Source organism: Panthera tigris, chromosome C1 (assembly GCF_018350195.1).
Source record: "Panthera tigris isolate Pti1 chromosome C1, P.tigris_Pti1_mat1.1, whole genome shotgun sequence".
NCBI classification, from domain to species: domain Eukaryota; kingdom Metazoa; phylum Chordata; class Mammalia; order Carnivora; family Felidae; genus Panthera; species Panthera tigris.
The window spans coordinates 15861134-15881860 of record NC_056667.1 but is presented as its reverse complement, the minus strand read 5'-3'; the positions used below and the strand labels follow the sequence as shown (position 1 = coordinate 15881860).

Sequence of the window (20727 nt, the reverse complement as noted above, 5' to 3'; positions counted from 1 at the left end):
AAGCTATACAAAATGCAAATCTCCAATGTATGCCTCACCAGCTTTAAACATTTCAAGGAATCTCTGGGATAAAGGCAAAGTCGGCCTGCCTCTCAAGGCTTACCTCTAACCTAACCTCCCTCGGTCTCAGAATTTGTTTTCTCACACCAAGAAGTTTCTCTCTTCTGTGCCTTTGCTCCTTAGGGTTCCCTTTGTCTGTAATGGTGCCTTTTTTCTATCCTGGCTAAGTTCTACCGATTTTTTAAGATGTGTTTAGGAATTACCTCTTCTAGTAAGCCTTTTACCAAGTACTGCAAACCTTCCAAGGCTGGGAAGGGGATCTTTGTGTTTCTACCGCTCTCCCCTCACCGCCCCCAACCCCCCCCCCCCCCCCCCCCCCCCCAAGGCCGGGACCACGTCTTATCTTCGTCGTGCTTTCAGCAAATGTTTATCTAATGAATGACTAGCACACTTTAAGCATCAAGTCCAAGGTTACCCAGCTGGTAAACTGCTGAGTCAGAAATTAGCGCTTAGACCCCTGGAGGGCTCTCATTCAAATGTAAAGTCCTCAAAACCTTCCCTCCAACAGTGCCCTTTACAGTTTGCAAAACGTTATGATAAGGCTACTCTTTAGATCCTGGGGCAGGACTTGTAAAAAGGAAATGTTTTTAAACCCGGGAGCTAGAGAAGAGCCTCGGAAAAGGACTAACTCCTCTAAAAGAGAGGACAGCGGTCAGGGGGTCAGCCAGCTGCCAGAAGACCCCCCCCCAGCCAGAGAAACCCCACCCGAAGCCCACCTCCACCTCGAGGACTACAAATCCCAGCATGCCTCGCATCCAGTGAGTGACAGCACGCTATGCATGCCGGGACATGTAGTCCAGGTCTACTTGAGGAAAGGCCCAGAACATCCCGTGACGTCAGGAGGGCTCGGGAAAGGAGTCGGAACCGGCCCAGGCTCAAGTTTAATCATCCTCTACAGAGCCGACCGTCGTTTTTTTGGTGACCTGGTTTCAGGTCCTACCCCGCAGTCCAGCGGCCCTATGATGTGCGTTGAGTAGCTTCTCGCGTGATTCCTTCAAGGTTAAGGGGAAGTACCAGAGAGCGAGAATAGGCAGCCTTTTGCCCTCGAGGTGCCAGCTTGTTAGGGTAGTGGCTCGCAGGACGCTACCCTGGACAGGTGCTCAGACGCTGCTTCCCCAGCAGCGCCGGTGAGGACGTGGCAACACTAACTCGAACAGGCTGCTTCCCCTTCCTCCACCCGTCGGGCTAGAGGCGCGGGGTGGCGCAAAGACTGCTGGGAACGCGCATGCGCCCACCGCGGCGGGGAGTATACCTCCAACGTCTGCGGGCGCGAGGGGTGTCGGGTGTCGGCGGCGGCGCTTTGCGGCTAGTCGTGCGGGTCGGGCGCGGGCGGGCGGGCGCGGCGGCAGTGGCGCGCACAGGTGATTGACTGGCCAGCTGGCTGAGGGATCGCCTGGTCCCCATTGCTGGCAGGTGGCGGAGCCCATTTGGGCGGCGGCAGCGGCAGCAGCAACAGCAGCGACGGCTCGGCTCGGGAGGCGCTCTTCGGGCCAAGGCCATGGCCCCGCGGCTGCAGCTGGAGAAGGCGGCCTGGCGCTGGGCGGAGACGGTGCGGCCCGAGGAGGTGTCGCAGGAGCACATCGAGACCGCGTACCGCATCTGGCTGGAGCCTTGCATCCGCGGCGTGTGCAGGTGAGGCCCGCGCACTGGGCCTTGCGCCCCCGGTTCGGACTTCGGAAAACCGGGCCGGGGGTCATATTGGGGGGAAGAGGACCGCAGCCAGCTGCGTGCATCTAGCAGGCGCGGAGAGGGGCAAGGTGGAGGCTTCCTCCTTAACGCCGTCTGGGCGACCTGAGTAACGCAGCCTTCCCGGGCTTTGCATGGAGGTGATGCTGCTGGAAGCCCTTTAGAAACGGTTCTAGGTTCTTATCTAGAAGATGGCGGTGGAAATGGTTGAAGGCAGGAGCTGAGAGCTTAGCAAACGTTTTTGGCTGTTGTATCTTGGCCACGGCTCGGCTTTTTCCATTGTAGAAAGGGAACTTCTTGGAAGTGAGTTTCATCACAGTATATGTTTTATTACTGGTGACGCTAAGCCTTGGTCATCTTAGTATTAGTTTCGGATAGGGCTGATTTAGAGAACCGTATGGGTAGTCTACGTCATCGACACCTTCACCCCCAGTTGACCTACCCTCTCGTTCATCTGTTTTAGCTTTTCCCCCCTCTTTTTTGGGGGGTCGTTTCGACCGTACCACTTTACCAAGTGCGAAGTTTGAGCTGTATAAGTTCTGTCCTTCACTTCTGCTTAGCCCTTGAATCTTGACTTTCCTTTTAGTTCGAATTCTTAGGCATTGTTCCTGTCTCTTCTGTTTTTCCACCTTTTAACGCGGGAACTATAGTTTTTGTTCTGGAATGTTGTTGAATTGAGTTGGCCAAACCGGGCATGCTCAGTAGCTTTACTTCAGCAGGCATTTAGTAAAGGCTTTCTGGAGTTTTTAAGCGGCGGGACCCGGAAGGAATGGAAGTCAAGGTCTCACTTTGGAATTTAAGTCTAGGTTGAGAAGTGATTCAGGTTAGGGAGCTTCCATAAGGCTAACGAATAATTCCAAGTTCTAGGGCATCTGGCTTGCAAGGAGGGGACATCTGACTCCAACAGTAAGCCCTGGAATGACAGAGGCTGTGTATAACAGAATTTATTAAGCTTCAGTTAGTTTCCCAAAATAATTAGATTCTAGAGAAGCAAAACAAAAACAAAAAAAAAAACCCACCACTCTTTCACTGTTAGAATTCTGATTTTAACGCAAATTAGGGAGTAGAAATTGACTGCGATCCTTATAAGGGGAATGTCCTAAGAGTTTTAAGTTGCAGGTAGCCTGGGTGGCTCAGTCCATTAAGTTCCTGAGTTCAAGCCCTGCACCCAGCTCTTTGCTGACAGCTCAGAGCCTGGAGCCTGCTTCTGATTCTGTGTCTGCCTCTCTCTGCCCCTCCCCCACTCGTGCTCTCTATCTCTCAAAAACATTAAAAAAGTTCTTTTTAAGTTGCAATTGCAAGGTTTATATCCAGACAGGTTTTTTTTTTTTTTTTAAAGCATCGAGATATAATTCACATATTGTATGATTCACCTATTTAAAATGTACTATTCAGTGGTTTCTGTTTGTATATTCAGGGCTGTTTAGCAATGCCCACAGTCTTGACTTTAGAACATTTTGCCCACCTCCCCACCTAGCCCTTTAGCCATTGGATTGGCACTCAGTCCTCTGTACATCACCACCCAAGCTCCAGGCAACCACCCATCAACTTTTCTGCTTCTAAATTTGCCTATCTTGGACATGTCATGTGAATAGAACCACAAAATATGTGGACTTTGTGACTGACTCCTTTCACTTAGTTTAATGTTTTCAGGAGTCATCACGTTGTAGCATGTGTCAGTATTTCATTTTAAAAAGTGTGCAAAAGACAACAAAATGTATTCTTTTAAAGTATACAGGGGTCCCTGGGTGGCTCAGTTGATTAAGCATTCGGCTCAGGTCATGATCTCACAGTTTGTGATTTTGAGACCAGCATCGGGCTCTCTGCAGTCACCAAGAGCTGGCTTCCGATCCTCTGTTTCCCTCTCTATCTGCCTCTTCCCTCCCACTACCTCCCCACATGTGTGCTCTCTTTCAAAAATAAGTAAACATTAAAAAAAAATAGTATACAATTAAGTTGTACAACCATCACCATTGTCTAGTTCCTGAATCAAAGGGAGGCTTAACTGAATGAGCCACCCAGGAGTCCCCCCACGTGTCCCCTGCCCCTGCCTTTTTTAATTTTAATTTTTAAAGTAGGCTCTACCCTCAATGTGGGGCTTGAACTCAAAACCCCAGTGATTGAGTCACGTGCTCTACCTACTGAGCCTGCCAGGTGCCCCCAGCTTTTTTCTGTTACCTTAAAAGGAGACTCCATATCCTTTAAACAGTCACTTCCCGTTTCCCCTTCATGCCACCTTCTGGCAACCACTGAACTTCCTGTCTTGTAGGTGTCTCTTCTAAATATTTCATGTAAATGCAATCAGACGATATGTGGCCTTTTTTTGTGTGGCTTTCAGGTAGCATGTTTTTCCAGTGTCTTCCGTGTTGTAGCGTATATCAGTCCGTTATTCCTTTTTGTGGGCTGAATAATATTCCTTTGTTTGGATATATCATATTGTTGATGACCTTAGAAAATTTCCCCCCGACTTTATTGACAAATAATTGACAAATAGAATAACCTGTATTTGAAGTTTACAACGTGATGATTTGATAAACATGGTGGAATGATTACCAAGATCAAGGTAGTTAACACATCCGTCACTTCACCTAGCGTAGTTAACTTGATAAACGTTTTTGTTCTATCCACTTTTTGGCTGTTAGGAATAGTGCTGCTATGAACATTTGGGTACAGGTTTTTGTTAGAATACATGCTTTCAGTTCTTTTGAGTGTATACCTAGGAGTGAAATTGCTGGGTCATGGTAATTATGTTTACCGCACTGAGGAACCGCCACAGTTTTCTACAGCTGCTGTGCCGTTCATTTTACATTCCCACCAGGAATGCAGGAGGGTTTCGATTTCTTTCCATGCTTGTCAACACTTGCTACTTTCTGTTTGTTTTTATGCCATCCTAGTGTGTTTGAAGTGGCATCTTGTACTTTTGGTTTGCATTTTTGTAATGACTAATGAATTGAGCATCTTTCCATGTTTGTTGGCCAGTTTTCTTTTTGTTTGTTACTGAATAATATTCCATTTTATATGTACTACACGCTTATATATCCGCTCATCAGCTGACAGACATTTGGGTTTCTACTTTTTGGCTGCTACCAAGAACGTTTGTGTAGGGTTTTTGTGCAGTTGTATTCTTTTATCTTGGGTATATATGTAGGAGTGGAATTGCTGGGTCATAAAACTCTGTTTAACATTTTGAGGAGCTGACAAATTATTTTCCAAAGTGGCTGTGGGATTTTACATATTCATGGTTTAGATGAAGATTTCTCCACGTCCTTAACTCTTGTTTTTGGTTGTCTTTTTTTCTTCACAGCCATCCTAGTAGGTATAAATGGTATCCCTGTAGTTTTGATTTGCATTTCCCTGATGACTAAGGTTGAGCCTCTTTTCATGTGCTTCTTGGCCATCCCTGTATCTTTGGAGAAATGTCTATTCACGTCCTTTGCCCATTTTAAAATTGGGTTATGTATTTTTTTATTATTGAGTTGGAAGAGTTCTTTATTGGATACACATCCCTTATATTGGCAAAAATTTTCTCATTTCTGTGGGTTTTCACATTTTTGATGTTATTTGTAGTGCAAAAGCAATAATGATGCAGTCCAGATCTTTCTTTCTCTTTCTTTCTTTCTTTCTTTCTTTCTTTCTTTCTTTCTTTCTTTCTTTCTCTGCTTGTGCTTTTGAGACCATGTATAATCTGAGGTCCAAGCATTTTTTATATAAATATCAAGTTTCTTTTCCACTAGGTGTCTCCTTTTTTTCTTTCCTTCTTTAAAGTTCATTTATTTTGAGAGAGCATGAGCTGGGGGAGGGGCAGAGAAACAGAGAAAATCCCTGGTAGGCTCTACACCTAAGCACAGGGTCTGACGTGGGGCTCGAACCCACAAACTGCAAGACCATGACCTAAGCCGAAATCAAGAGTACAACACTTAAACCAACTGAGCTACGCAGGTGCTCCCATTTTCTCCTTTTGTTTAAGCGTTTCTTCGGACTCTTAGCAAGAATATTTTAAAGGATTAAACTAATGGTATCAATATCATTTCTTTAAATGTTTATTTAAAGAGAGAAAACAAATGAGCAGGGGCAGAGTGAGAGGGAGAGAGAATCACAAGCAAGCTCCATCCTGTTAGGCTCACAACCCTGAGATCACGGCCTGAGCCAAAATATAGAGTGGGATGCTTTCTTTACCAGCTGAGCCACCTGGGTGCCCCATCAATATACTTTTTTTTTTTTTTTTTTTTTTAAGTACTTTACACGATTGTTAGAGGAGATTCCAGAGCTGAAGCAGTGTTTAGATCTACTCAAAGACTAGGTGAATCAAGACTTTTATTTACATTTCTGAAATCGCTTAGTACAATCACAGATGAAAGCAATCTATAGTAAATCCTATATCCACAGAATTCTGAAAATACTGTGTCTTAATTCTTACAAGCAGAGGTTTTGCTAACAATGAGGGTGATAGTTAAGTTCCTTGCAGTAAATTGGTTGGGTGGGAGCTGTGGATTTTTCATTGTGATCCATATTGCTAAATTGCCCACCAGAATGATGGTTCCACTTTACAGTCCTGTGTAAGAATGTCTCGTTTCCTCACACCATTCACTAACACAATGTTAATCATACTTTTTGATCTGATAGGTCTTGTGTGTTAATTTGTGCATGTGTGTGTGTGTGTAACAGTTAAAATTTTGATATGGATTTTCAGTCTGGACTAGTTTTATCCTTCTAGCTGTGTATATAGAAGTACAGTGTCCACTCTGTTCTCCTTAGAGAAACAGTACTGATGACTGTTACAAAATTAAAGCATTCTAGTAGGTCAGTATCATGCCAGTTTCAAAAACATTTCAATGACTTCTCATAGCTCTAGTCCAAAAACAAAGGTTTTATTTGTTAGTAATCTCTATACCCAACATGGCGCTCAAACTCACAACTCCGAGTAAGAGTTACATGTTCCTCCAACCAAGCAGCCTGGTGCCCCTGTAAGTTGTTGGTTTAAATAGGTGTCTGTGTTCCATGAAACACGTGTCCTTGTCTATTCTTACTGTTTTGCATCTTTCTGCTGGCTAGCCCTTGAACACTCAGAACACTTAATCCTTACCCAGTTTTTGTGTGAAAGCTCAGCTCCTTAATTTCAGGCTCATAGCTACCCACCATTAACGTTGTATACATATCCTCTTTTTCTCTTTCTGCATATTTTTTAAATATGATACATATATTTAAACATGGTAAATACTTATTGAGTACCTGTTGTGTGCCTTGCTGGGGTAATATTCATTCTTTCATTCAACAGATGTTTTTGGTATCTACTATGTGAGCTTGGTGTAGTATTCTAGAGAGGCTCTGGGATAAAGCCCCAGAAGGTGAAGTTCCTTTCTTCATGTGCCATATGTTTTATAAATTTTTAAAGTTTTTTTTTTTCTTTTTAAATTTATTTTTAGTTAATTAATTTTTAACTTTACATCCAAGTTAGCATATAGTGCACCAATGATTTCAGGAACAGATTCCAGTGATTCATCCTCTCTAACACCCAGTGCTCATCCCACCAAGTGTTTTCCTTAATGCCCTTTGCCCGTTTAGCCCATCCTTCCTCCAGCAACCCTCTGTTTGTTCTCTATATTTAAGAGTCTCTTGTGTTTTGTCCCCCTCCCTGTTTTTATTTTTGTTTCCCTTCCCTTATGTTCATCTGTTTTGAATCTTAAATTCCACATGAGTGAAGTCCTAGATTTGTCTTTTTCTGACTAATTTCGCTTAGCATAATACCCTAGAGGGAACTAGAGTTCTATCCAGGTTGTTGCAAACGGCAAGATTTCATTCTTTCTGATTGCCGAGCAATGCTCCAGTGCGTGCATGCGTGTGTGTATACCACATATATATACCACATCTTTATCCATTTATCTGTCGATGGACATTTGGGCTCTTTCCATACTTTGGCTATTGTTGATAGTACTGCTATAAACATTGGGGATTTAAAGTTTTTATTTATTTATTTTGGAGAGAGAGAGACCCAGTGGGGAAGGGCAGAGAGAGGGAGAGAGAATCTCAAGCAGGCTCCGCACTGCCAGCACAGAGCCCTGATGTGAACCCTGAGATCTTGAGAGATCTTGACCAGAACCAAAATCAAGAGTCGGACTCTTAACCTACTGAGCCACCCAGGCACCCCTCATGTGCCATATATTTTACAGGTGAGACAGAATATAATCAAACAGCATGACTGTTATTTTAGAAGAAAAAGGGAGCAGCTCCTGGGTGGCTCAGTTGGTTAGGCATCCAAGTCTTGGTTTCTGATAAGGTCAAGATCTCAGGGTCTTGTGATCTAGCCCTGCCACCTGTTCAGTGCTGGGTGTTGGGGGCAGAACCTGCTTAAGAGTCTCTCCCTTGCTCTTCCCCTCCCTTCCTCCCTAGCTCACTATTTATTTATTTATTTATTTATTTCCCTCCCTAGCTCTTTCTAAAATAAAAATAAATCAAAAAAAATTTTTAAAAGGGGAGGAATGTCCCACTGCATACTTTTTGCCAGTTATTTTTATTTGATAATGTACCTTTTTCCATATTAGTGCATCTAGAAAACTTACCTTACTTTTTTTAATAGCTATGTGATACTTCATTGTGTAGAGGTAGATGTGTTATAATTTAGCCATTTGCCTCCTGAAGGACCTTTGGGTTTCTGGGTTTTGCTGCTGTATAGATCCTGCTTCTGTAAACATCCCTCTATATGTATCTGGGTTGAGTGAGTGTTTTCACTTAGGTTGCAAGTTGAGAAACTGCTGAGTAGAGGGCATGATGACCATTTAAAATTTTGATTGGTGGTAAAAGTTCATACTATTTAATACTGCATCCTGTATTCACCCTATTTCACCCTGGGAAATAGGCATTCTTATTTCAAACATCAACGTCATTAGTGAAAAATACCATCTTATTTTCATATGCCTTTTTTTTTTTTTTTTTTTTTTTTTTGCTAGTGGCTTTGGGCATCTTGTTATATATGGGTGTTCTGGATTGTTGATCATTTTCTTACTGATTTTCAAGAGCTCTTTGAGTATTTCTGCTGAAGATACTTTGCCCCCAATTTTTTTTTTTTTTTGACTTTGTGGGTTTTGTTTCTCTTTTGGTACATTCAAACTCAGGATATTTTTATGTGGTCATATTATCAATGCTTATCTTTATGGCTTCTGGATTTCCCAATTCCAATATTGTAGAAATATTCACCCATGTTTTGTTTTAGTACTGATGGTCTCATTTTATGTATTCAGCCTGTGTGTGTGTGTGTGTGTGTGTGTGTGTGTGCGCGCGTTTTATTTATTTATTTATTTATTTATTTATTTATTTATTGAGAGTGTGTGAGCCCGGGAGGTGCAGAAAGAGGCGGGCAGAGGATTCAAAGCGGGCTCCTTGCTGACAGCAGGGAGCTCGATGTGGGGCTCAAACCCATGAACTGTGAGGTCATGACCTGAGCTGAAGTTGGAGCTTCAATCCATTGAGCCACCCACGTGCCCCTTTATGTATACATTTTTGATAAAAGGACTTGCTGGGTCATAGAAGTTTATTTACCTTACTAGATGATGCCAGAGACTGTTTTCCAAAATGGTCATACCACATTCTACTCTCATGAGTGCTCTATGAGAGAATTCATTTGCTATATATCCTCACCATAATCATTTTAATTTTAGCCATTATGATGGATGTGTCATGACATCGAACTGTGGTTTTATTTTATTTTTTGGTTCATTGAGAGAGAGAAGCGGGGCTTGTGTTTTACCTGAAGTGGGACAGAAGCTCACCCAAGGTGGGGCTCGAGCTCACTCAGTGTGGGACTCGAACTCTCGAACTCCCAAATGGAGTTTAGCCTGAGCTGAAGTCTGGTGCTTAACAACTGAGCCACACCCAGGAGCCCTTATTTTACTTTTTTAAAGTTTATTTATTTTAGGGGTGCCTGGGTGGCTCACTTGGTTAAGCATCCGACTTCCCACTCAGGTCATGATCTCACAGTTTGTGAGTTCGAGTCTCATGTTGGGTTCTGTGCTGACAGCTCAGAGCCTGGAGCCTGCTTCCGATTCTGTCTCCCCCTCTCTCTCTGCCCCTCCCCTGCTTATGCTCATGCTCTGTCTCTCTCTCAAGAATAAATAAACATTAAAAAAATTTTTTTAAATAAAGTTTATTTATTTTGTGAGAGGGAGAGACCTGGCAAGGGGCAGAGAGAGAGAGAGACAGATCGACTGAGCCAGCCAGACACCCCAGGCCCCATTTTTCTATTTGGTTATTGTGTTGATTTGTAGTTCTTTATTTTGGATAAAATAAAGCTTTGTTGGGGTGTGTCTGGCTGGCACAGAGGAGCATGCAACTCTTGATCTCAGGGTCATTAGTTTGAGTCCTATGTTGAGTGTAGAAAACACTTGAAAGAAAGGTTTGAATATATAGCAAAAATCTTCCACTCTTGCCTTTTTATACTTTAAAAAAAAATCTTTTCATTTTTCAGAAATGTTTATTTTTGAGAGACAGCGAGAGAGAGCGCGCAAGTAGGGAAGGGGGGCCAGAGAGAAGGGAACGGAGGATCCAAAGCCGGTCTGCACCGACAGCAGAGCCTGATGCAGGGCTCAGACTCATGAACCATGAGATCATGACCTGAGCCAAAGTCGGAAGTCCACCACTGACCCACCCAGGTGGCCTTACTTTTTTTGTTTGTTTGTTTTAAGATTTTATTTTTAAGTAATCTCTGTCCCCAACCGGGGGCTTGAACTTAAAACCCTGAGATCAAAAGTCACATGCTCTAATGACCGAGCCACCCAGGTGCACCTACTTTTTACTGTCAGTGGCGTTTTTTAATGAACAGAAACACTAATTTCATTATAGCCCAATTTATCAATATTTTTCTTTATGGTTGTTACTTTCTTGTGTGTATTTAGTTTAAGAACTCTTCATCTTCCCTCAGGTCCTAAAGGTATTATCTTTACTGTCCTCTACAAGCTCTCTTCTATTGTCTTTCAGAATGAGATCTAGGTCCACATGGCGTTGATAACTTATTTTATTCTTGTGATTAGGGAAGTAAGGGCCTGGAAGAATTTAAGGGTTTCCTGTTTTTGTGAGCTTTGCAATGTAGAAGAGAGTTGAATGACTGTCAGTGGTAAATAGCTTTGATGATAGAAGAAGGTTTAGAAGAGAGGGAGAGAGGGAGGGAGGGGGAAGGAGAGAAGGAGAGAGGGAGAGAGAGGACATACATGGGGGGGGGATAAAAATTAGCTAAATGGGGCTTTCTTTTACAAATCCTCTGTACCTCATGTCTTTCTTGGCTTCCAAGGCAATGATCTAATTATTAAGAAAAAGTTATTCTTATATTTGGGACAATCTTACAAAGAAATGAATAAAAGAAAAATTCCTATTTGATCTAAAATTCTTTCCTGTGTAATATTAAAAAAAAAAAAACACTCTTTCAACTTTGTGTAATAAAACTAATTGAAATTTAGATTCCAAGATGGCACAAGATGTTTTTCTTGTGGCTTTATTTATTATATATTCTTCTATGTGCACTCCAATTTGAGTACTGATGAGCTAAAGTGGAATGTAGTGACATTAGGCTTCTAAGGAGTCTGAGCTCGCTGGTGACTTGATGAAGTCATCAAAAATAAAGCTACCCCTCAGACAACAGGTTGTAATATTTTTGTACTGTTCCTTCTGATTTTTTTATTCTTATTTTTTTAACATTTTATTTATTTTTGAGACAGGGAGAGACAGCATGAACAGGGGAGGGTCAGAGAGAGGGAGACACAGAATCTGAAACAGGCTCCAGGCTCTGAGCTGTCAGCACAGAGCCTGATGCGGGGCTTGAACTCACGGACCGCGAGATCATGACCTGAGCCGAAGTTGGCTGCTTAACCGACTGAGCCACCCAGGCGCCCTTGGAAAGGTATTTTTTAAGTTAGTACTAAGAATGTATCCACAGGATGTTACAGAGTTTATAAAAGTACTAATTTCTAATCACTGCATCATAGTCCATTTTACATGCCCCAAAGTATTGAACTATTTTCCTACTGGGCATTTGTCTGCCTGCCTGCCTGCCTTTTACTGGCCTCCCCCACCCCTTCTTCTTTTGTTAAGGTCTTTTTTTGTTGTGCTCCTTCTGAGCATCCTTGTAAATAAATATTATCTACCTTTTTGATTATTTTCTTAGAAAAAAGTTGTAAACGTTACATGAACATTCTTAAGGCTTTTGAAATATATTATTATTGCAAGATTTGCTCCCGCTGTCTGTACAATACGTGAAATCTGTGTCTCTGTGTCCTTGACATCAACTGAGTATGAAATTTAAAAAATTTTTGCCAGTTTTATCAGTGAATGATGGTATCTTTTATGAGTGAAGTTGGAAGGTATTTTATTTAAGCACGAAGCCATTATTTCCCAAATCGTATAAAGCTTGAGAAATGTTTCAAATCCTCCTCCTTGGAGAACTGAGTCCCACTGTAGGAGGGAAAAAGAAAAAAATTCCAAGCCTTAAATAAGCCTATCCACACAGGGAAAGACTTTTGACTTGCCAGTTAGCACCTCCCTCCTACCTCCCAACATCTTTCCTTTAATACCAATTTGGTGGATATCCTGTTAGAAAGGATTCACGTATTTCCCAGTAGGCTCACTTTTTAAATCCTTTTTGCTTGGTTAATCCCTTTCTCTAATAGAAATTTGAATTTCAGGCCAAGTGATTTAATATGCTAATTACAAGAGTTGGATATATTGATCATTTTTATGAGCTGCAGGTTTTGAATCTGGACTTAATGGGGCATAACTTGAGGTTTGGAAAAAGGAAGATATTTCACTTTTGCTAGGCGGCAGAACCTCAAAGGTTGATTGGATTCTTCAGCTTAAAAATATATACTTAACATTTTTTAAATATCCAATAAACTAAAGGATTGCCAACACTTTAGGATGGCGTCCATCCATGATATTTAACAAATTTGGTGTTTAATTTTATTGACTTTGTCGGCTGCTTCTCATATTTCTTTTGCGTAAAACTTTGTATGGCAGAAATCCTAGGAGAAGGGAAGGGGGGCATACATGTTAAGGGATCTGTTGCTGTTTTGTTTTTATGTCTGATTATATCTTGCATATCTAATACCTGAGACCTTGATACAATGAAGTTATGAAGAAAAACACTAGAATTTTCAATGACTAGAACCTAGAGTTCAGATCATCTTATTTCTCCTTTATGTTCACTTCTTCAGGAAAATAGGTGCTTTAGTAACTTAACAAGTTTCCTTTCCTTTAAAAAATTTTATTTATTTATTTATTTATTTTTTTTACATTTATTTCTTTTTGAGACAGAGAGACAGAGCATGAACGGGGGAGGGGCAGAGCCAGAGGGAGACACAGAATCTGAAGCAGGCTCCAGGCTCTGAGCTGTCAGCACAGAGCCCGACGTGGGGCTCGAACTCGCGCACCGCGAGATCGTGACCTGAGCCGAAGTCGGCCGCTTAACCGACTGAGCCACCCAGGCTCCCCTAAAAAAAATTTTTTTTAAATGTTTATTTATTTTTGAGAGAGAAAGAGAGACAGCATGAGTTGGGGAGGGGCAGAGAGAGAGGGAGACACAGAATCCAAAGCAGGTTCCAGGCTCTTGAGCTGTCAGTACAGAGCCCGATGCGGGGCTCAAACCCACAGACCATGGGATCATGACCTGAGCTGAAGCCGGACGCTTAACCAACTGAGCCACCCAGGTGCCCCAACAAGTTTCCTTTTCAATGAAAACTTAAATAGTTAAGGGTGAATAGTTGATAGTTATATGTTTTAAGTAGGGAAATGGTTTTTGTTTTTATTTGTATGTGTATATGTATATATATATGAAAATTATTTTTAAAAAGTATGCATTGAGAACATGTATTCCCACCTCTGCTCCCATTTCTTTCACATCCTCTGTAAAAACAACTTTTATATTCTTTAAAAAAATTTTTTTTGAATGTTTATTATTTATTTTTGAGAGAGAGAGACAGAGTGCCAGCTGGGGAAGGGCAGAGAGAAGGAGACATAGAATTTGAAACAGGCTCCAGGCTCTGAGCTGTTAGCACGGAGCCCGATGCGAGGCTTGAACTCACGAATGGCGGGATCGGGACCTGAGTTGAATTAAGTAGGATGCTTAACTGAGAGAGCACCCAGGAACCCCTATGCTTTTTTTCTGTTTAATTTTTTTAATGTTTATATTTGAAACAGAGAGAGAGACAGCACAAACAGGGGAGGGACAGAGAGAGAGACAGAGACAGAATCCAAGGCAGGCTGTAGGCTCTGAGTTGTCAGCACAGAGCCCAACGCGGGCTCCAACCCATGGAACTTCATGAGATCATGACCTGAGTCAAGTCAGACACTTAACCGACTGAGCCACCAGGCACCTCTTTTCTATTCTAAGTTTATTTTGAGAGAGAGCCTGTGAAGTGGAGCAGGGGAGGGGCCAAGAGAATTCCAAGCAGGCTCTTAGCTCCACACAGGGCTTAAATCCAGGAACCACCCATGAACCTCGAGATGATGCCCTTGCATACGAGGGGCGGGGGTGCACTGAGAGAGAGAGAGAGGGAGAGAATCTTAAGCAGGCTCCACGCTCAGCGTGGAGCCCAACACAGGGCTCGAAATCACAATGGTGAGATCATGACCTGAGCCGAAAGTCTGAGTCTGACTTTGAACTGAGTCACCCTGGCACCCTAAGGAACAACTTTCATTACTTTCTGCAAGCACATTTTCTTATTCCTCCCCTTTCTGACACAGTGTTGCATACCGCATACAGTGTTTTCTTTGTTTAGTTTTGTTTTTAATGTGTGTTTATTTTGTGAGAGAGAGAGACATGGAGCCAGAATCCCAAGCAGGCTCTGCTCCGTCAGAGGAGAGCCTGAGGTGGGGCCGAACTTACGAACTGTGAGATCATGACCTGAGCCGAAATCAAGAGTCTGGTGCTGAACCAACTGAGCCACCCAGGCACCCCATTCCCATACACTGTTTTATACCTGTAGACGTTTCTATGTCAGTAGTTAAAAGCTTCCTGGTTGGTTTTGTTTTTGAGAAGTCAAAAGCTTTAAAAAATTGAGGTAAAATTATATACATTGAAAGGTCCTGTTCATTTAGACTTTTTTCAGTAGATTTCATTTTTAGATTTTATATTTGGGTGCTGCTATTTGTTTTTTTGTTTGTTTTTTTAAGTAGGCTCCAAGCCCAATGTGGGGCTTGAACTCAAGATCTTACCCCAAGATGAAGAGTCCCCTGCTCCGCTCACTGAGCCAGTCAGGTGCCCCCTAGATTTTATTTTATGGAGTAGCTTTAGGGTCACAGCAAAATTGAGTACAAATCTGGAGGTTTCCCATGTACCTCTGAGCCCACATATGCATAGCCTTTCCCACTATCGCACCCCCCACCAGAGGATTACATCTGTTAACAGTCTCCATTCACACATCATTATCATCCAGTATCTATAGTTTGTTTTTTGTTTTTAATTTAGGTTGATGTTCTTTTTCGCCTAAGAGCTTATTACTTATTTATAGCAACCTCTGTGCTCAAAGTGAGGCTGGAACTCACGACCCCAAGATCAAGAGTCACGTGCTCTTACCCGATGACCAGTCAGGTGCCTGTTTTTTTTGTTGTTTTTTTTTTTAAGTTTTAATTTAAATTCCATTTAGTGTAATATTAGTTTCAGGTGTATAATATAGTGAAACAAGTGTGCTCCTTAATCCCCATCACCCATTCTGCGCATCCCCCCACCCCCCTTCCCTCCTTTCTGGTAACCATCATAATGTTTATAGTTTACATTAGAGTTTGGATTCTGTGGGTTTGGACAAATGTATAATGACATATTCACCATTATAGTATCATATGGAATAATTCACTGGTTAAAAATCCTCTGCCCTGCCTATTCATCCTTCCACCCCTCCTAACATCCCCCCCAACTATACTTTTTACTATTTCCGTAGTTTTGTCTTTTTCAAAATGTAATATAATTAGAAATAGTACATGGCCTTTTCATATTGGCTTCTTTTTTTTTTTTAATTTTTTAGTGTTTATTTTTGAGAGAGAGAGAGACACACAGTGTGAGTGGGGGAGGGGCAGAGAGACAGGGAGACACAGAATCTGAAAGCAGGCTCCAGGCTCTGAGCTGTCAGCACAGAGCCCGACGCAGGGCTCGAACTCGGGAACCATGAGATCATGACCTGAGCCAAAGTCAGATACTTGACCCACTGAGCCACCCAAGCTCCCCACACATTGGCTTCTTTTGATTAGTAGTATGTATTTAAGCTTTTTTCATCACTTGGTAGCTCATTTCTTTTTAGTGCTGTATAATATTTCATGTTTGGATATACCATGTATGGTTTATCCATTCTTTATCACCTACTTATCCTTTATCAACTATTACCTACTTAAGGACTTCTTAGTTGCTTCCAAGTTTTGGCAAATAAGTGCATAGCTGCTTTGTAAACATTTGTGTGCAGGGTTTTGTGTGGACAAGTTTTCAGCTGCTTTGGATACATGCTTAGGAGCCCAATGAGAATGATTGTTGTATGGTATAAGAGTATGTTTAATTTTGTAAAACAAAACACCAGACTGTCTTCCAAAGTGGCTGTAACCACTTTGAATTCCCACCAGCAACGAGAGTTCCTGTTGTTCCAGTCTCCAGTCTCACCATCATTTGTTATTATCAGAGTTCTGGATTTTGGCTATTCTAATAAGTGTGTGGTGGTATTTCATTGTGGTTTTAATTTGCATTTCCCTGATGACATATGATGTGGAACATCTTTTCATATGCTCATATCTTTGATGATGTGTCTGTTAAGGGCTTTGGCTCATTTTTAAACACTGAGGTTGTTTTTCTTATTTTTGAGTTTTAAGAGTTCTCTGTAGGGGTACCTGAGTGGCTCAGTGTGTTAATAAGCCTCTGACTTCAGCTCAGGTCATGATCTTGCAGTTGGTGGGTTCAGGCCCCACTGCAGGCTGCTTGGGAGTCTGTGTCTCCCTCTCTCTCTCTGATGCATGCGTGCGCTCTCCCTCTTTCTCTCTCAACTTAAAAAAGAGTTCTGTATATATTTATTTATTTTTTAAAGTTCTTATTTTCAGAGAGAAAGCACAAGTTGGGGAGGGGGCAGCGAGAGAGAGGAGAAAGTGAGGACCTCAGTGAGACTCTGAGCTGCCAGTCTGAGCCCAGTGCAGGGTTCGAACTCACAAACCCATGAGATCATGACCTGAGTTGAATTCAGATGCTCAACCGACTGAGACATACAGGTGCCCCTCTTTGTATATTTTAAAAGACAGCCCTTTATCAGTTGTCTTTTGCAAATGTGTTTCTCCCAGTCTGAGGCTGGTCTTTTTATTCTCTTTACAGTGCCTTTCATAGCAGAAATTTTCATTTTAATGAAGTCCAGTTTATCAGTTCTTATCTTCATGGATTGTGTATTGTTGTATCGAAAAAGTCCATCATTAAATCCAAGATCATTTAGATTTTTCTCCTAAGTTATCTTTGAGGAGTTTTATTGTCTTGTGTTGTTTTATATTTAGGTCTGTGATCCATTCTGAGTTAATTTCTGTGAAGGGAGTTCACTATGTTTTTATATGTAATCACCACCCCAGTCAATGTAGAGAACATTTCCAACATCCCAGAAAGTTCCTTCATACCCTCTTCCACTTAGTTCCCATCTCCCTACAGGTAACCACTATTCTGATTTCTTTCTACATAGATTAGTTTTGTCTTTTCTTGAACTTTATATTAATGGACTGCTAACAGTCCATTATTTTTTTGTGTCTGGATTCTTTCGCTTTACATCATGCTTTTGAGAACCATCTATGTTGCATGTATCAGTTTTTTGGGGGGAGGCGGACTGAGTAGTAGTCTGTGGTATGAATTTACCCTAATTTGTTTATTCTATTGATGGATATTTGGATCATTTACAGCTTGTAAATAAAAATTTCCTATTAGCTTTCATGTACAGTCTTTGGATATTTGTATTCATTTCTCTTCTATATGGTTATATTTTATAGTACTGTATGGATTTTCCTTAGGTTATTCAACCAGTTCCCTGTAAATTGATACTGGGCTTATTTTCAGTCTTTTGCTGTTACTAACAATGTTTCAAAATATAACATTTATTTTATTTATTTTTAATGTTTATTATTATTTTTTTAATGTTTGTTTATTTTTGAGAGAGAGGGAGACACAGAATCCAAAGCAGGCTGCAGGCTCCAAGCTGTTAGCACAGAACCTGACACGGGGCTTGAGCCCGTGAGCCCATGAGATCGTGACCTGAGCCGTAGTTGGAGGCTTAACCAACTGAACCACTCAGGCTCCCCAAGAAGACTTAATGACATTGTTTGGTTTTATTTTATTTTTTTAACAACTGCTAATCAGTTTATTAAAAAGGTTGATTTAAGCATCTGCAATGGTGACTTCAGCCTTGACTCTCAGCTCAATACTGATGGAAGTAATCTGCTTACCAATCTTAGAAGGACTGTGCAAATCAATGAGTCACTTGTGGATCCTCATCTGAAAACGAGCCCACGTCTTAGAACCCTCACCACAAGGAGTTTTTTGATAGTGATTCTCATAGTCTTGGTAGGCTTCCCAACTGGTCCTTTCACTTTGAGACTCTTCCTTTGTGCCTCTGATCAAGTCATTCTAATCGAGGGAATCCCCACCTCTGGTTCCACCAGTGTCTTCCTGGTGTATTTAAAATTCTGACTGCAGCAAGATTTCCTGACCCCAACGCAGGGCTTGATCTCACAAACCATCAGATCCTGACCTCAACCAAAATCAAGTCAGAGGCTCAACAAACTGAGTCACCCAGGAGCCCCTTAAAGAGTGTTATTGACATTGTTTTGTTTTTCTTTAAAAAAATTTTTTAATGTTTATTTTATTTTTGAGAGAGACAGAGTATGAGCGGGGGAGGGGCAGAGAGAGAGAGGGAGACACAATCTGAAGCAGGCTCCAGGTTCTGAGCTAGTCGGCATAGAGCCTGATGTGGGGCTCGAACTCACAAACTGTGAGATCATGACCTGAGCTGAAGTTGGGGACACTTAACCGACTGAGCCACGCAGGCGCCCCTGTTTTTCTTTTTTAAATGCTTATTTATTTAAGTACCTGAGACAGAGCACAGGTGGGGGAGGGGCAGAGAGAATGAGAGAGAGAGAGAGGGAGACAGACACAGAATCTGAAACAGGCTCCAGGCTCTGAGCTGTCAGCACAGAGCCTGATGCAGGGCTCAAACCCATGAGCTGTGAGATCCTGACCTGAAGTCGGGCACTCAACCGAGGGCCACCCAGGTGCCCCTGACATTGTTTTAATAGTTAATTTGCTTTGGGGATTTTTTTTTTTTAACCTGACCTGAGAAATGGAAAACTTTAGATGGTCGTGCTTATTTTAACACTGCCAATGTTTCCGAGCAGGTTGGGTCTTAGAAGGATGGATGAAAAGATCCAACCTTGGAATCCCCTCAAAGAAGGCTGCTGTAGGGCCAGTCACCCTGCCTCAGAATGGTAACTGCACATTGTGAAACATGGTTAGCCAGGATCCTGAGGCCTCATCTGTCCCAAAGGCTACGTGCTGATGTTCTTTTGGATCCTCTTGGGCAGAATGCAGAATTTCAGATGAAATCAGGTTGTTGGATGAATGAACATTTTATGAATTTCTAGATGTATTTTCAAGGCATCTATTTTTTTGTGATTTCCATCCTTTAAAGAACATTTTTTTTTTTTTAACGTTTATTTATTTTTGAGACAGAGAGAGACCGCATGAACAGGGGAGGGTCAGAGAGAGAGAGAGGGAGACACAGAATCCGAAACAGGCTCCAGGCTCTGAGCTGTCAGCACAGAGCCCGACGCGGGGCTTGAACTCACGGACCGTGAGATCATGACCTGAGCCGAAGTCAGACGCCTAACCGACTGAGCCACCCAGGCGCCCCAAAGAACATTTTTTAAAATGTCATTTCCACCCTTTAAAAAACATTTTTTTAAAAAAATGTTTTATGTATTTTTGAGAGAGCACAAGGGGGGGAGGGGCAGAGAGAGAGCGGGGGGGGGGGGGGGGGGGGTGGGGTGGACAGAGGATCTGAAGCTGGCTCTGGGCTGACAACAGAGAGCCCAACTCAGGGGCTCGAACTCACCGCTTGAACTTCGAACTCCTGAACTGTGAGATCGTGACCTGAGCTGAAGGTGATGCTTAGCTGACTGAGCCACCCAGGTGCACCAAAAAAATATTTTAAATGGAACCACATACATAAAAACCTGACTTCTTTTCCCCCCTCACTCACCACAAAAGTGATAATTAGTAAGTGCTGTTGATTTGAACTTGGTGCCAGCGGCATCTTCTCCCTGTACCGGCATCTTCTGATCCTCATTTCTTGTCTCTTCGAACAGCATCCCTTTTAAATTTCACTGTCATTTCACTGTCATTCCCCTCCCCCGCCCCAACACACACACACACACACACACACACACACACACACACACACACACACAAACAAGAAGAGCCAGGATTTATTCTTTGAAAAATCTCCCATTAAAAAAAAAAAAAACCAAAAAACCCTTAGAGGCTTAAAACTTGTCTTATTGAGAAGCAGGAGGAGCTTTATAAGAATGGCATTTGTTGAAAAAGCAAAACTTGTGGAATCTTCAGGTGATTCTTGTAAGGCACTCTGGTAGAGAAGCACAATTAGAGGCTCTTTCTAAAGTGCAAATCCGATTATTTTTCTTTTAAATAGCTTATGGTGGCTCGTTGTTGTTGTTGTTGCTGCTGCTGCTGCTGCTGCTTCTTGAATGAAGTCCAAGCTCTTATCTGTTCTGTGAGCTGATGTGGCCCCTGACTTCCCTGCAAAGCCTCCAGCTGTGCTGAGCTGGAAGGCCTCCTCCCCTCCGTAGCTTGGTGGAGCTGGGCGGGCTGCATTGATTTCCTCCTGCTTGATTCTCCAGCCTTCCGTCTCCATTTGCTCCCCTCTGCCTGGAATGCTCTGGAGTTTTCCCTCCCCCATGGAGTGAGTTCCTGAGCACCCTTGGAGACTC

General features: G+C 42.3%; 1 protein-coding gene across 5 annotated transcripts in view; it reads left to right on the top strand.

Annotated features, from left to right (window-relative positions):
* Nucleotides 1-1008: 1008 nt before the first annotated feature.
* USP48 (ubiquitin specific peptidase 48) overlaps nt 1009-20727 on the top strand; it is an 89370-nt gene continuing 69651 nt past the window's right edge. For 3 of the 5 annotated variants that reach the window (XM_042993895.1, XM_042993894.1, XM_042993893.1), the window contains exon 1: nt 1474-1692. In XM_042993895.1, the coding sequence (XP_042849829.1) occupies nt 1559-1692 (134 nt within the window). In that variant the 5' untranslated portion in view covers nt 1474-1558. Of the gene's footprint in view, nt 1025-1366; nt 1693-20727 lie in introns of those variants that run through there. The other 2 variants (XM_042993896.1, XM_007083823.2) reach the window with 2 other exon arrangements.